This window comes from Oncorhynchus tshawytscha, unplaced genomic scaffold (genome assembly GCF_018296145.1).
Source record: "Oncorhynchus tshawytscha isolate Ot180627B unplaced genomic scaffold, Otsh_v2.0 Un_contig_766_pilon_pilon, whole genome shotgun sequence".
Lineage (NCBI taxonomy): Eukaryota > Metazoa > Chordata > Actinopteri > Salmoniformes > Salmonidae > Oncorhynchus > Oncorhynchus tshawytscha.
Genome location: NW_024609833.1, coordinates 1,842,914 through 1,859,649, shown reverse-complemented (window position 1 = coordinate 1,859,649; position 16,736 = coordinate 1,842,914). Strand labels below are relative to the sequence as shown.

The window sequence follows — 16,736 nt, the reverse complement described above, 5'->3', positions numbered from 1 at the left end:
GCTTTATTTGGCATATATATGTTTATTTGAAAGAGTTAGCTGGCTAGCTTGTAAAGTGGCGAATTAAAGTAGCCTTTTCTGTTTAGCTAGCTATCTTACAAAAGGTGCTCAAATTATAATAGCATTTTTTATTTATCTAGCATAGGATATAGTTTATAAAATGAATTTGGCTTCATATATTTGAATTAAATAATCCATTTTGCTTATCCTAATACATAGAAAAATAATGAGGTTATTTGTAGGTTACTTGCAAGTTGGTTCAACCACCGGTTCAATTTGAATATTTTTTAATCTAAGAATGTATGCTTTTATTAAACACATTATTTCCTCTTGCATCTAGCTAGCATTTAGCTTGCAACAGCATAGGTTTATATGAACCTTTCTGTTTGCCACTGAGACCTCTGCAACAATGTTGCAATATATGAATTAGATCTCCCTCCTGCCATAGAGAGCTAACATATTTTTCTGACCAGGCGAAAACAGCTGAAACAAATGAAAAGCGATTGTTACTTGTCATTTCAGAGTTTGATGTGACTGAGTTAGCGTTTGTTAGCTGTTGTTTTCAAAAATCCCCATTACAGTCTGGGGTAGGGTTAGAACCCTCAAGTTTATTTGCCTTCACTAGTTATATACAGTGCCTTCACTGTATTCACACCCCTTGACTTTTTCCACATTTTGTTGTGTTACAGCCTGATTTAAAATGGATAAAATTAAGATGATGTTTTTGTCACTTGCTTACACAGAATACCCCATAATGTCAAAGTGGAATTATGTTTTTGTTTTTACAAATGAATAAAAATTATACCCTGAAATGTCTTGAGTCAATAAGTATTCAACCATTTTGTTATGGCAAGCCTAAAGTCCAGGAGTAAAAATTTGCTTAACAAGTCACATAATAAGTTGCATGGACTCACTCTGTGTACACATACAGATAATTGTAAGGTCCGTCAGTCATGCAGTGAATTTCAAACAAAGATTCCACCACAAAGACCAGGGAGTTTTTTCAATGCCTCACAAATAAGGTCACCTATTGGTAAAAATATATATATTGAATATCCCTTTGAGAATGATGAAGTTATTAATTACATCTTTACAGTTATAGAGTTTAATGGCTGTGATAGGAGAAATCTGAAGATAGATCAACAACATTGTAGTTTCTACACAATACTAACCTAATTGACAGAGTGCAGAAAAGGAACCATGTACAGAATAAACATTCCAAAACACACATCCTGTTGCCAACAAGGCACTAAAGTAATACTGCAAAAAATGTGGCAAAGCAATTCACATTTTGTCCTGAATACAAAGTGTTGGATTTGTGTATTGGATTTGCCCCAAACAACATAACACATTACCGAGTATGACTCTCCATATTTTCAAGCATAGTGGTGGCTGCATCATGTTACGGGTATGCTTGTAATTGTAAAGGACTGGGGAGATTTTCAGGGGAAAAAAAATGGAATGGAGCTGAGCACAGGCAAAATCCTAGAGGAAAACCTAGTTCAGTCTGCTCTCCACCAGACACTTGGAGATTAATTCACCTTTCAGCAGGACAATAACCTAAAACATAACGCCACATCTACACTGGAATTGCTTACCAAGAAGACAGTGAATGTTGGAGTCACAAAATCTACTTGAAATAGTTGTCTAGTAATGATCAACAAACAATTTGACAGTTTAAAGAATTTTGAAAAGAATAATGTGCAAATGTTGCGCAATATAGGTGAAAAAAGCTCTTAAGAGACTTAAGTAGAAAGTCTCACATCTGTAATCGCTGCCACAGGTGCTTCTACAAAGTTTTGACTCAGGGGTGTGAATACTTATGTAAATAAGATATTCCTGAGAAGAAGAAAAAATGATTTAATCCATTTTGAATTCAGGCTGTAACAACTAAATGTGGAATAAGTCAAGGGTATGAATATGAATTCTGATCATTTATCACTCCAGTGTTAATCTGCAAAATTGTAATTATTTGCCTACCTCCTCATGCCTTTTGCACACAATGTATATAGACTCCCCTTTTTTTTGTTCTACTGTGTTATTGACTTGTTAATTGTTTACTCCATGTGTAACTCTGTGTTGTCTGTTCACACTGCTATGCTTTATCTTGGCCAGGTCGCAGTTGCAAATGAGAACTTGTTCTCAACTAGCCTACCTGGTTAAATAAAGGTGAAATAAAATAAAATAAAAAATGAATACTTTCTGAAGGCACTGTATAACTTTTTTTTAGTAAAGGGTTCTTTAATCTTGTCCCAAAAAAACAAAAGGTTATATATAGAACCCCAAACAGCACTTTTTTTCTAAGTGTACATTTTGGGATGTAGACTTAATTTAAAGTAACCTAATTAAGTTTTATTCCAGGACTAGCCTCATCTGTGTTTGGGGTAAACCAGCCATCAGTATGTTGATGGTCCTGACCATATAGCCCATATGAAACACATAATGATATCTGCTTGATTGGTGCAGTTTAAATTCAACTAGGCAGGCCTACATGAGATTTGACACAAAAGCCACAGCAACCATACAATATTGGTTCCACATGTGCTCATAAACTCTGCCCTGAAAAAACATGTTTTAAAATAGGCTAAATACCTGTTTGGGAAAAGAGAAGGGAGTCTTCGACCCCATGGCCATTTCTGGTGACTAAAACAGCTTAATTGAGACTTCTCATGAAGATTAATGGCCTTGCACTAATTCATATGTTTAGTAAATTGGGCTACAATTATCAGTCACATGTAGTGGCTCAGTCTATGTTTTTTCTCACTCACAGAGCTGCCGGAAAGCCCCAGTCGGGCATTTGGATGATAGTGGGAATTGGAGGAGGGAGGTGGGCTTCTGAATACTGGAGAAGCCCCGCTTTGGGAATAGCCAGCCGCATTGGACAGACATCTCATTCCTGCCAATGCTGCTGTGCATCACTATTTATAAAGTAAGGGCAATGTGAACAGTAAACACTATGAGCGGTATGGCTCCGATTATGTGGTGGACAAAACCATCAACCTTTAAAGGGCTTTCCAGACCGGAAGCTTTAGGTGGGAGCGTAGTTTTCCAAAATATAGCATACTCCAATTTTTTCTGCCTCAGCTGAGCGGCTTTCACGTGCACGAGCAACCACCGATCGTGCCGCCCCCCACCTACAGTGGTTGCTCAACTAAAAGTTTTGAGATTATGCTGCGGGACATAGAGGTAATTTGTGGTTTAGTATGGTGCCCTGTGTCACTGCTCCAGACCAGCACAAGGGATGAGTTAGAGCACTGATTATGCTTACTGGAAAATACTCTTTCAAAATTAATGGAAGAGGCAAGTGGAAGGGGAAAAAGATAGCATTCAGAGGTCAAGACAGCACTGCTCTGAGACAAGCATGGGGACTGGTCTCGATAAATCAATGAGATTTCTATTTCACTGAATCTCCGTTTGGGTATTGGTTAGACCACAATTAGGGTGTGGAAATGTTAGGATTATTTTAGCTCTTATTGTAGCCTACTCCCGACCGGTCACGTTGTACAACGCCATTATGGGCTATTAGAAGGACAATAGATACTTTGTGCAAGGCAATTGATCAGCATTAAAAACTTTGTGGATGGGGCCTCCCAAGTGGTGCAGCGGTCTAAGACACTGCATCGCTGTGCAAACGTCATTGCTACAGATGCTGGTTCGATACCTGTTCCGGCCTCGACCGGGAGACTGATGAGGCGACGGTGGGCTTTTGGTTTCTCTCCCTCTAAAAACAGAAATACATAATTCTAAATAACAAAAGGTCTTCTTTTTTAAAAAATTTTTACAAACTAGTAAGAATGTCTCACCCTATGTTCAAGAAAAGCCTTTTTCCTCACTCACTTTTTGTTATTTGAAAACGAAATCTCCAAAATATTATTAAAAAAAAACAAGGCTTCATTAAATAGTACCCGCAAAAACACCAGTCTCAATGTCAACAGTGAAGAGGTGACTCCGGGATGCTGGCCTTCCTGGCAGAGTTGCAAAGAAAAAGCCATATCTCAGACTAGCCAATAAAAGAAAAGATTAAGATGGGCAAAAGAACACAGACACTGGACATAGGAACTCGGCCTAGAAAACCAGCATCCCGGAGTCGCCTCTTCACTGTTGATGTCGAGACTGGTGTTTTGCAGGTACTATTTAACTTCTTCGGGGTAGCCCCCCTTCTTCTTCTCAATTTCTGCCTAAAGACATACCATAATCTAACTGCCTGTAGTTTAGGCCCAGAAGCAAGGATATGCATAGTCTTTGTATCATTTGAAAGGAAACACTCTGAATTTTGTGGAAATGTGAATTGAATGTAGGAGAATATAACACAATAGATCTGGTAGAAGAAAATACAAGGAAATAAACAAGTTTTCTGTTTTTTATTGTTGCTGCATCATCTTTCAAATGAACAAGAACAGCCAAACAAAAGATAGGATGCTGGGGATGATTTGAATGAAGAACATAAGATGGCAACAATAGCTGAGCAAAGTTTTAGACATATAACTTCAAAAATGAGTGAGCTACATGACATTGAGCACGAAGTCACCCAGGTGTCCCACACAAATGTACCCAAATGAACACAAGTGGCCGAATTGGTACAGTGATACATTTTGAAAGGAAATAACTATATACAAAATATATAAATTATTTTCTAACACGCCCTCCCCCCAGAAAAAATACAAATATTTAAAAAGATAAATTAAAAATAACAAAAGGTAACTATTTACAATATTGTGAAGACCCTCAGTCCTCTACACAATATTGTGCTACTGTTGCCATGGCCCATAGCAGTCTCTTTCTGCTGTAAAGCAGAGGCTTACTGAACAGGTGGTGCAGGTGATGGGGCATTTCCTGTGATAAAGGGCACAACGACGTCTCCCTACTGTGCCATTTTAGCCCTGAGGCACATTCATGCCTGCAGAGATTAATCTGGGCAGGTGAACACCACTGGTTGGAGCAGAAGGGACAGAGGTGGAGGGGACAGAAGGTGCTGCAGTGGACTTGCTGTAGCTAGCAAGCTCCTGGATGAGCAGCTCCCTGAAGGCTAGCTGTGAGATGGGGGGCTGTCCATAGCTCTTGGCCATTTCCTTCTGGAGGATGAAGGCATTCACCACAGCAATGTCAATGAAATGATAGAAAAATTTCTTGTACCATTTCATGGTATTGTGGAGAACATTGTAGTATCCTATCAGTGCGTCTGGCAGGTTCACACCTCCCATGCCCCTGTTGTAGTCCTTCACGCAGCTGGAATGGGGACACTTTTTGTGGTCCATGCCCCGCTACCGTCTTTCACATGCCTGACGACGTGATCACCACTGAAGGATTTGTGGAAAGTTGTGCACATGACCACCTCTCTGGTATCCATCCACTTTACAAAGAGTAGGCCATCTTAGGCATGTCGTTCACCTTTGCTTTTGGAAAGCCCACTCTGTTGGTCCGAATGGTGCCACAAGCCCACACATCCCGCTTCCTCAGCTCTGTAAACAGGGTAGGGCTTGTGTAGAAATTGTCCACAAACAGTTTGTAGCTCTTCCCCAGCAGTTGAAAATCCAATAACTCCATAACAGAATCATAACTCAGTCCATTACCGGTAGAAAAACTGTTTTTCCCCTCATAAACAAAATAATTGCAAGTGTAGGCACACACAGAATCAGCCAAAACAAACAGTTTGTAAACCCCATTTGGTGAGTTTGTTACGCATGTATTGTTTGATGCTGATTTGGGCCTGAGGCTACCATCCTCTCATCGATGGACAGGTTCTGGGCAGGCTGAAAATAGGTCTTGCAGGCCTCAACGATGCTGGGGTAGAGAGGTTTGATTTTGCAGGGCCTATCAAACCTTGCTGTGCCTCTCGTCATTCTCCCCATCAACTTCTGGGTCACTGATGTGAAGCGCCCGTGAGATAGTCAGAAACCTTTTAGAAGACATGGCAGTGGTGGGGAAAGGAAGTTGATAGAGAGCTGACGTTTTCCAGTCGTCCTTCAGAGTTTTCAACTTCACCAGCCCCATGTAAATGACCAGTGAAAGAAATCAGAAAAGGTCTGACATGGAAATGGGATTCCATGCCTCTTTCTTTCCTGCCTGCTACTTAGCCCCGTACTTATTGGTGTTCGCCACCAGGGAATCAACAACTGACGAGGTGAAAAACAGTTGAAAAAGTTGAAAGGGGTCTGTACTTTGCAGTCATGTCTAGTTGAGGTCCTGACTGCCTTTTTGGTCTAAAAACTAGTGGAAATGGTTCCAACACAGAGTGCCAACGACCCTCTGTCTGCAGGTTTCTGTCTTCCCCAACTCTGCTTCTTTGTCACTGACTTCAAACCTCTAGATGGCCGGGTAGGTGTGGAGCCAGAGACAGCAGGGGTCCGGCTGGATGAACAAGCTTCAGAGGGGGATGGACACCTAGACATTGGTGGCGCATAATCAGAATCACTGCCACTGTGGGGAAAAAAAATGTTTCAGTAAGAATACTCTCACGTATGAGCCCTGTATCAACACATAAAATCAACAGATGTACTGCTATGAGTAACACTCGTGGCTCTGTCAGGTAGGATTTGCAATGGCAAATGAACTTTTTTTCCGCCAGAGTTTACGACAAAGGCTGGTCTTCGAACGTATAACCATTACATATTGCCGTTTACCTCAGCTCATTGGCTATCTTCCAAGCTAGATTTCAAGATCATCAGTGGTCATTGGGCCATTATACAGTGCCAAAATACAGTGCTTGAATTCACTCTCTTAGATGCAGCTACTCATCCGTAGCATGGGTAGAATATGATTCCTTTGTCTTCAACCTCGTGTTGCGTTTTGGGTTCGTTGACTACTCAGACCTTTGCTGCAGCTTAGTCTGATATATTAATTCTTAACTCACATGTCGTATACCCTCGGGTGTTATTTGATGTGGCTCTCTGCAATTTCTCTGGATGTTTTGGAGGCATTTCTGAACATGGCGTCAGTGTAAACGGAGGGTTTTGGATATAAATATGAACTTGATCGAACAAAACATACATGTATTGTGTAACATTGAGTCCTGGGAGTGTCATCTGATGAAGATCGTCAAAGGTTAGTGATTCATTTTATCTATATATCTGCTTTTTGTGACACCTCTCTTTGGTTGGAAAATGGCTGAATGCTTTTTGTGACTAGTTGCTGACCTAACATAATGATATGTTCTGCTTTCGCCAAAAAGCCCTTTTTAAAATCGGAAACTGTGGTTGGATTAACGAGAAGTGTATCTTTAAAATGGTGTAAAATACTTGTATGGTTGAGGAATTTTAACTATGAGATTTCTGTTGTTTTGAATTAGGCGCCACTTTCACTGGCTGTTGGCGAGGTGGGATGCTATAGCGTCCCGAACGAGCCCAGAGAGGTTAAGATATATGTGTTGACTGAATATAAGCAAGTGATGTCTGCTATATAATCAAGTTAAAATAAATAATTTCTGGAGAAACCTAAATAACAAACTGGCTTTATTTACAAATTAGTGAGAATGTCTCACCCCATGTTTAAGAATGGCCTTTTTCTTGCCAACTCTTGGTTAAAATGAAAACGAAATCTACAAAATATCATTACTTTTTAAACAAAGAAATTATTATTATTAATTTAGAATTATATAAAAGCCCCTTAGATATTATCACAGATCCTAATGGAAAATGCCCCTCAGATATTTATTTAAAATCCTCCAATCCTTTAAATGTAATTAATATCAAATTAATTAAGCCAAATTTCTTGAAATCAATCTCATGTACTATCTTATTACAAAAAAGGTTTTAAATTCTCTCAAAAAAATCAAATTTGAAAATTCATATATTTTTTACATTTTGTTTTATCTTAACATATCTATTGTGTTATATTCTCCTACTTTAATTTCACATCTTCACCAACTTCAAAGTGTTTCCTTTCAAATAGTATCAAGAATATGCATATCCTTGCCTCAGGTCCTGAACTACAGGCAGTTAGATTTGGGTATGTCATTTTAGATGAAGAGTCCTATCCAGAAGAGATTTTTAAAGTGACCAGTGTTCCATGACTACTATGTACTATCAGATTGTGACAACTAGGTGACTAGGTCTTTGACTAAGTCTATTGTTGTGCTATTATTTTATAATAACCTCGACAACAGCCAGTGAAATTGCAGGGCGCCAAATTCAAAACAACAGAAATCCCATAAATAAAATTCCTCAAACATACAAGTATTTTACACCATTTTAAAGAAAAACTTCTTGTAAATCCAGCCACAGTGTCTGATTTCAAATAGGCTTTACGGCGAAAGCACACCAAACGATTATGTTAGGTCAGCACCTAGTCACAGAAAACCATACAGCCATTTCCAGCCAAGGAGTGGGCACACAAAGTCAGAAATAGCGATTAAATACATCTCTAACCTTTGATGATCTTCATCAGATGGCACTCACAAGATTTCATGTTAAACAATTTAAACAATGTGTTTTGTTCGATAAAGTTAATCTTTATGTCCAAAAACCTCATTTGAAATTAGGGTTTTATGTTCAGAAATGCATTGTCTCAAACAAACATCCGGTGAAAGTGCAAAGAGCCACAACAAATAACAGAAATACTCATCATAAACATTGATAAAAGATACAAGTGTTAAACATACGAATACAGATAAACTTCTCCTTAATGCAACCGCTGTGTCAGATTTCAAAAAGGCTTTACAGTGAAAGCACACTTTGCGATTATGTTAGGTCAGCTCCTAGCCACAGAAACCCATACAGCCATTTTCCAACCAAGGTGTCACAAAAATTTTAGCATTAAAATTAAATCACTTACCTTTGATCTTCATCTGTTGGCACTCCCAGGTCTCCATGTTAGACAACAAATGTTTGTTTTGTTCGATACAGTTCATCTTTATGTCCAAATACCTCAGTTTTGTTGGTGCGTTTTGTTCAGAAATCCAAAGGCACAACGCGCTCTCAAAACCAAGGCGAAAAGTAAAAAAAGTACAATAAAAGATAGTAGAAACATGTCAAACGATGTTTAAAATCAATCCCCAGGTTGTTTTTGTCATAAATAATCAATAATATTTAAACTGGACAAAATCTTCGTCAATGGAAAAGGTAAACAAGAAATGCGCGCTCCTATCACGTGCTTGGTTCATGGATGGAAATTTCCTCTCATTGAAAGCGGTGCATCTCCCTCATTTTTCAGAGTAAAATCCTGAAACAATGCCTAAAGACTGGCCAAATGTCACAAAAGCCACAGAGCTCGTGAACTGGGTCCTAAGTCTTTGTATGGTGGATAGGCTTTCAATGGAAAAACAATAGTACTTCAAAATAATAGTCCTTCCTGGTTGGACTTTCCTCTGGGTTTCGCCTGCCATATCAGTTCTGTTATGCTCACAGACATTATTTTAACAGTTTTGGAAACTTTATAGTGTTTTCTATCCAAATCTACTAGTAACAAAAGGCCTCCTGCGGGGACGGAGCTGGGAATAAAAATAAAAGTGTAGGACAAAACACACATGAAGACAAGAGACACCACAACACTGCCCAAAGAGAGACCGAAGACAACAACACAGCATGGCAGCAACACAATATGACAACCACACGGTAGAAGCACAACATGGTAGCAGCACAAAACATGGTAAACATGATTGGGCACAGACAACAGTACAAAGGGCAAGAAGGCAGAGACAATACATCACGGGAAGCAGCCACAAGTGTCAGTATTACAAGGGGTATTAAAAGGGGTAAGCTAGCTAATGTCACATTTGGACTCTTTTAGAGTCAAATGGCAAGTGCTCTCAAGGACCTCAGCTACCCGAGCCACAGCCCGTTCACTCTGCTACCATCCAGAAAGATAGGTCAGTCCAGATGCATCAAAGCTGGGACCGAGAGACTGAAAAACAGATTCTATCTCACAGGCTGTGGTTTGGGTGGCTGAGGTCCTTGAGATTAGAGTCAAATGTGTCTGTTCCCTCAAAGTGAACTTAAACCTATATCTCCAGCAGCTCAACAGGTAGGGCACACGTAAAAAGAAGTGGGTGATCAAAAAAACGAGTGGTGGATTTGAAAACAGCTGTAGATATTGTTAATGGGGGCCAGAGAGGAGCACTACAGGGACCAGGCCAGCATTGCACCCCTTCTAATAACACATGGCGGTGGTGATCTACAATCCACCAATCACGAGGAAGTGTGATGTAAACAATGAACAGATGCGGCATACTCATGCTCTTCAGCCTTTGTGGCTGTTATCTAGTAGGTGCTGGTGCTTGTTGCCATGGTCTCAAAATGAAAGACAATCATACTTGCTTCCTCTATTTGTGTAGTACCTCGTCTGTTCTCCTTTTTGTTTTGCCAACTCTTTGGTATGTTCTCTGTGAAGTAGGCTACGGGAGTGTTGTAACTTTTTCCACCTTGGCTTAGTGTTAGCACGCTAGCTGGAAACGATCTATTTTTGAATTTTCTCGCTATATAGCTATTGGATTTCTCTTCTCCCCCACTTGATTTGGTAGCTAATTGAGCCTGCACTCTTACAAGTTTTACCATCAAATGGGCCCCAGCCAACAATCTGTAAGTCTCTGCTCTCTATTTGCTTTTGATATGCAGTTATGATTTAGTTGTGGCGGTAGACTAATAGCTAGTTGGCTAAAGAGCTAACGCTAGCTGGCCGGCTAAGATAACTGCATATACAGTGCATTCGGAAAGTATTCAGACCCCTTCCCCTTTCCGTTACAGCCTTATTCGTAAATGGATTAAATCGTTTTTTTCCTCTCATCAATCTACACAAAATAAACCCATAATGACAAAGCGAAGACAGGTTTTTTAAAATGTTTGCAAGGAGACTCGAAATTGAGCTTAGGCGCGTTCTGTTTCCATTGATCATCCTTGAGATGTCTCAACAACTTGATTGGAGTCCACCTGTGATAAATTAAATTGAATGGACATGATTTGGAAAGGCACACACCTGTCTATATAAGGTCCCACAGTTGACAGTGCAGGTCATAGCAAAAATCAAGCCATGAGGTAGAAGTAATTGTCCGTAGAGCTCAGAGTCAGGACTGTGTCGAGGCACAGATCTGGGGAAGGGTACCGAAAACTTTCTGCAGCACTGAAGGTGTCCAAGAACAGTGGCCTCCATCATTCTTAAATGGAAGAAGTTTGGAACCACCAAGACTTTTCCTAGACCTGGCTGCCTGGCCAAACTGAGCAATCGGGGGAGAAAGGCCATGGTCAGGGAGGTGACCAAGAACCCGATGGTCACTCTGACAGAGCTCCAGAGTTCCTCTGTGGAGATGGGAAAACCTTCCAGAAGGACAACCATCTCTGCAGCACTCCACCAATCAGGCCTTTATGGTAGAGTGGCAAGACGGAAGCCACTCCTCAGTAAAAGGCACCTGACAGCCCGCTTGGAGTTTGCCAAAAGGCACCTAACTAAACTAACTAAACTAAATTCTCTGGTCTGACGAAACCAAAATCGAACTCATTGGCCTGAAAGCCAAACGTCACGTCTGGAGGAAACCAGGCACCACATCTCTATGGTGAAGCACGGTGGTGGCAGCATCATGCTGTGGGGTTGTTTTTCAGCGACAGGCAAAGGAGAGACTAGTCAGGATCGAGGCAAAGATGAACGGAGCGAAGTACAAAGAGATCCTTGATGAAAACCTGCTCCAGAGCGCTCAGGACCTCAGACTGGGGCAAAGGTTCACCTTCCAACAGGACAATGCAGGAGTGGCTTTGGGGCAAGTCTCTGAAGTCCTTGAGTGGTCCAGCCAGAGCCCGACTTGAACCCGATTGAACATCCCTGGAGAGACCTGAAAATAGTGACGCTCCCCATCCAACCTGACAGATCTGCAGAGAAGAATGGGAGAAACTCCCCAAATACAGGTGTGCCAAGCTTGTAGCGTCATACCCAAGATGACTCAAAGCTGTAATCGCTGCCAAAGGTGCTTCAACAAAGTACCGATTAAAAGGTCTGAATACTTATGGATAGTGCATTCAGAAAGTATTCAGACCTATTGCCTTTTCCACATTTTGTTACTTTACAGCCTTATTCTAAAATGTATTGAATAATTTTTCCCCCTCACCAATCTACACACAATAACAAAGCGAAAATGGGATTTTAGAAAGTTTTTCAAATGTATTAAAAAATAAAACAAAATGTGGAAAAACTCAAAGGGTCTGAATACTTCCCGAATGCCCTTTATCTAACATTTGATAACTGGTTAGCAGGTGTTATGTACTTCCAAAGCTTTGGTTAACTTTCATATAAGCTAGGTGTTGATAGCAACTGGGTGACTCATTCAGTGCTAATGTAACTTTAGCAGGCTGGTAGGGCTAATGTTAGCAGGTTAGTAGGGCTAACACTAACACAGAACCCAAACCGTCTGCACGCGTGCGCTATCGTGCATACATTTATTTTGTCCCTGTACACTAAACACAATCACAACACGCAGGTTAAAATATCAAAACAAACTCTGAACCAATGACATTAATTTGGGGACAGGTCGAAAAGCATTAAACATGTATGGCAATTTAGCTAGTTAGTTTTCACTTTCTAGCTAATTTGTCCTATTTAGCTAGCTTTCTGTTGCTAGCTAATTTGTCCTGGGATATTGAGTTGTTATTTTACCTAAAATTCACAAGGTCCTCTACTCCGACAATTAATCCACATATAAAACGGCCAACTGAATCGTTTCTAGTCCTCTCTCCTCCTTCCAGGCCTTTTCATCTTTGAAACTTATATGGTGATAGGCATCTACACTTTCATAGTATTACCATAAGACTGGCAAAACATTTAGTCTTTCAATCACCCACGCGGGTATTGCCAATGAGGAGATGGCACGTGGGTATCTGCTTCTATAAACCCATGAGGAGATGGGAGAGGCAGGACTTGCAGTGCGATCTGCATCAGAAATAGGAATGACTTCTATTTTAGCCCTTGGCATCACAGACGCTTGTTGGCACGTGCAAGAAGTGTGGGTGCAATAATTGAATAACATGGATTTCTAAATTTATTTTGCGACGCTTGCACACGTGACATGTCCGGTCTGGTCAGCATGTAACAGGCTAGTTGGCTAGCAACCTTATTGGCTAGCAAAGTTGATTTGTAACAATAAATTCAGTATTTGCTTGTAAGTTGGCTGAAAATGTAATTGAAACCAGTAGACATGAGTGCAAATGATTTGGTTTAATTTGAAGTTATACATTTGAAGTTAATTTATATTGGAGTTTACATTATAGGGAATAGGCTGGCTTGCCGGGTCCTCCATATTACATCACACGCCGGAAAAACATTCTCCGACATGACTTCTGCAATCTAATCAGTTTTAAGTAATAATTTGAAAAGTAGAAAAGTGAGGCATAACTTTGCATTGGGACTCTTGATGCGTATACTAATGCAAATCCATATGTTACGTTTACACTACTTACCCTTTAAACGTCATTCAATAGTAAGGCTCCCTGGTGCTTTTAAAGTCATGGTGACATTCCAGCTTCTCTGCAATCTCACAGACTGGCCACAGACCAGGATAAAACTAACATGGCCATGTAGTCATGGAGCGAAGAACTGAGGATAGCCACAGTGTAATGAATAAAATATTACACCTAAACAGGTGTAGTGGGGGTTCTCCAACAGATTCAAATTTAAAAGGCAAAAAAATAGAATACAAGTAAAAAACCTATAATCCTTTAAATACTGCTTGGCATGTATTATTCTAAGAAACAAGAGAGGTGATGGCTAAAGTCAAAACCTGGCAGTATTAGTATTGGTACCTATCGATTCATAGTTCATAAGGCTAGTTTATGCATTCAACTCCAGGCTCCTAATTAAGGGCCAGAGAGTGACCTAAACTAAGCTAGGTTCCCTGGTTTTAAAGAGAGAGAAGAAAATCAGTAGAAGAAAACACAATCCTTAAAGACTAGAGTTGAATACCTTTGATCTAAATGTCTGGTCTGCAGCCAGCCTCAGCAGCCAAACAGTTTGAACATCTCAACTGATTCCAAGAGGAACAATTGCACTGCGGTCAATAAAGAAATGCTACACAAGACGTTCAAACTAGTGCTGCATCAAACTCCTCAGACACAGATCTATACTGGGCCCACTCACCTGTAAAGCAGGTTGCATTGAAGGAATGTAGAGACAACTGGGAAAGGATGACTGGCAGTCATGAGAAGGCTGTGAAAAAAATACACATTGCTGTCAAGTCAGGTGTTGGAATTCATCAGATTCTACTTCTGATGGTACTGACCTCGTCCCGAGGTGTGAATAACTGGCACCTAGAGCCTGGTAACAATGTGCTACAGAGACATGAAAGGGGTGTCGTTAAAATGTATATATTATTTTTGGGAAGCCCAATTGATTCCGAGTTCGGGCATATAGTTTATATGTGACAACTCTTTCTAAGATGCGTACTACGCGATTTTCAAAACTCACTTTGTAAAAATCAGTTGCGCTGCTCGCGCTTTGAAGTCCACAATGAAAGTGAGGGAGGGGTTCTAAGGGTTGCACTAAACGGTGGACTGCGAGATCAGCCAATTAAAACTGATGGCTGTTTTCGCCGCTCCTGCCAAGTCCCGTTCTGAGGCGGTGTGAAACCAGACGTCTCGACAGAGACTTGTGGGCGAGACTATGATGGCACAAATATCACCTCCATACTGGAAACGTTAGCTCTTGTACTGTTCCAAATGAATTTCAGCATCAACGGATTCTATGACAAAGAGTGCAACATCAAAGAGTGCAACTTTCATCTGCACTGAGGGACTCAAGTTCTGTAGACACTGGAGGTGTACCTGTGGATGTATTTCAAGGCCTACCTTCAAACTCAGTGCCTCTTTGCTTGACATCATGGGAAAATCTAAAGAAATCATCATCAGAAAAAAGTCTGGTTCATCCTTGGGAGCAATTTCCAAACGCCTGAAGGTACCACGTTCATCTGTACTAACAATAGTACGGAAGTATAAACACCATGGGACCATGGGGCCTTCATACCGCTCAGGAAGGAGATGTGTTCTGTCTCCTAGAGATGAACGTACTTTGGTGCAAAAAGTGCAAATCAATCCCAGAACAGCAAAGGACCTTCTGAAGATGCTGGAGGAAACAGGTACAAAAGTATCTATCCACACAGTAAAACGAGTTCTATATCGACATAACCTGAAAGGCCACGCAGCAAGGAAGGAGCCACTGCTCAGAAACCGCCATAAAAAAGCCAGACTAAGTTTTGCAACTGCACATGGGGACAAAGATCGTACGTTTTGGAGAAATGTTCTCTGGTCTGATGAAACAAAAATAGAACCGCTTGGCCATAATGAACATTGTTCTGTTTGGAGGAATAAAGGGGATGCTTGCAAGCAAAAGAACACCATCCCAACCATGAAGCACAGGGGTGGCAGCATCATGTTGTGGGGGTGCTTTTCTGCAAGAGGGACTGGTGCACTTCACAAAATAGATGGCATCACGGGGATGGAAAATTATGCGGATATATAGAAGCTACATCTCAAGACATCAGTCAGGAAGTTAAAGCTTGGTCGCAAATGGGTCTTCCAAAAATGGACAATGACCCCAAGCATACTTCCAAAGCTGTGGCAAAATGGCATAAGGACAACAAAGTCAAGGTATTGGGAGTGGCAAGCACAAAGCCCTGACCTCAATCCTGTAGAAAATGTGTGGGCAGAACTGAAAAAGAGTGTGGGAGCAAGGAGGCTGACAAACCTGACTCTGTTACACCAGCTCTGTCAGGAGGACTGGGCCAAAATTCACTCAACTTATTGTGTGACGCATGTGGAAGGCTACCCGAAACGTTTGACCCAAGTTAAACTATTTGAAGGCAATGCTACCAAATACTAATTGAGTGTATGTAAACTTCGGACCCACTTGGAATGTGATGAAAGACATAAAAGCTGAAATAAATAAATAATTCTCTCTACTATTATTCTAACATTTCACATTCTTAAAATAAAGTGGTGATCATAACGGACCTAAAACAGAAAATCTTCACTGGAATTATGAATATTTTTTTTCACAGGAATCAGGAATTGTGAAAAACTGAGTTGAAATGTATTTGGCAAAAGTGTATGTAAACTTCTGACATCAAATGTATTTTATCTTCTTTAGGTCGAGTCCCACTCTGAACACTATGACAAAAACACTAAAAACTAAATGGCTCTCCTCCAGCAACAGTTAAATGTTTAATCTTGGGTCAGCTACCTCAGGGGCACACAAAATAAATGCAGGCTCATCTTTATTTACAATTCCACTTAAGAATATGTTTCCTTTGCTAATACAGCAGCTTTTATTACTTCTGGCAACCCTTGCCTACACACACTACTCAATTAGGGGACACCTTGAGGTCATTATGGAATAATTACTCATTTGTTATTGATGACAAATGTGCTTTTGGCATGGGAACCACCGTCTATTAGTGCAGTGCAAGTGCAGTAGAGCCGTGCCAGTAATTCCCATGCCGACATCCCATGTACTGGATCCGCTTGGCTTCCTGTCTCCAACTTTTAAAATGCCCATTTAGCACTCCCATTCTGATCATCAATTTAAAGCAGAGGTCATCTGATGTGTAATTACTGGAAGACTTTAAGGGGTTGACATCATCGTCTACATCCCAAATGGCACCCTATTTCCTATATAGTGCACTACTTTTGATGAAAAAGTTGTGCACTATGTAAGGAATAAGATGCCATTTGGGACACATGCTTTCTCATTTCGAAACACATGACCATCTGGGGCTAGGGCTTGATGGCAACAGTCATAAAGGATTAGACCGCAAGTCGACAGACTTCTACAAC

The 16,736-nt window shown here is 40.6% G+C and overlaps 1 protein-coding gene across 14 annotated transcripts in view; it reads right to left on the bottom strand.

Annotated features, from left to right (window-relative positions):
• Positions 1-4,342: 4,342 nt before the first annotated feature.
• LOC112248903 (far upstream element-binding protein 3) overlaps positions 4,343-16,736 on the bottom strand; it is a 92,766-nt gene continuing 80,372 nt past the window's right edge. For all 14 annotated transcript variants that reach the window (XM_024418327.2, XM_042319566.1, XM_042319568.1 and 11 more), the window contains 2 exons: positions 14,047-14,115; positions 4,343-6,417 (listed from right to left, as the gene is read on the bottom strand). In XM_024418327.2, coding sequence (XP_024274095.1) covers positions 6,409-6,417; positions 14,047-14,115 — 78 coding nt within the window. In that variant the 3' untranslated portion in view covers positions 4,343-6,408. The remainder of the gene's footprint in view (positions 6,418-14,046; positions 14,116-16,736) is intronic.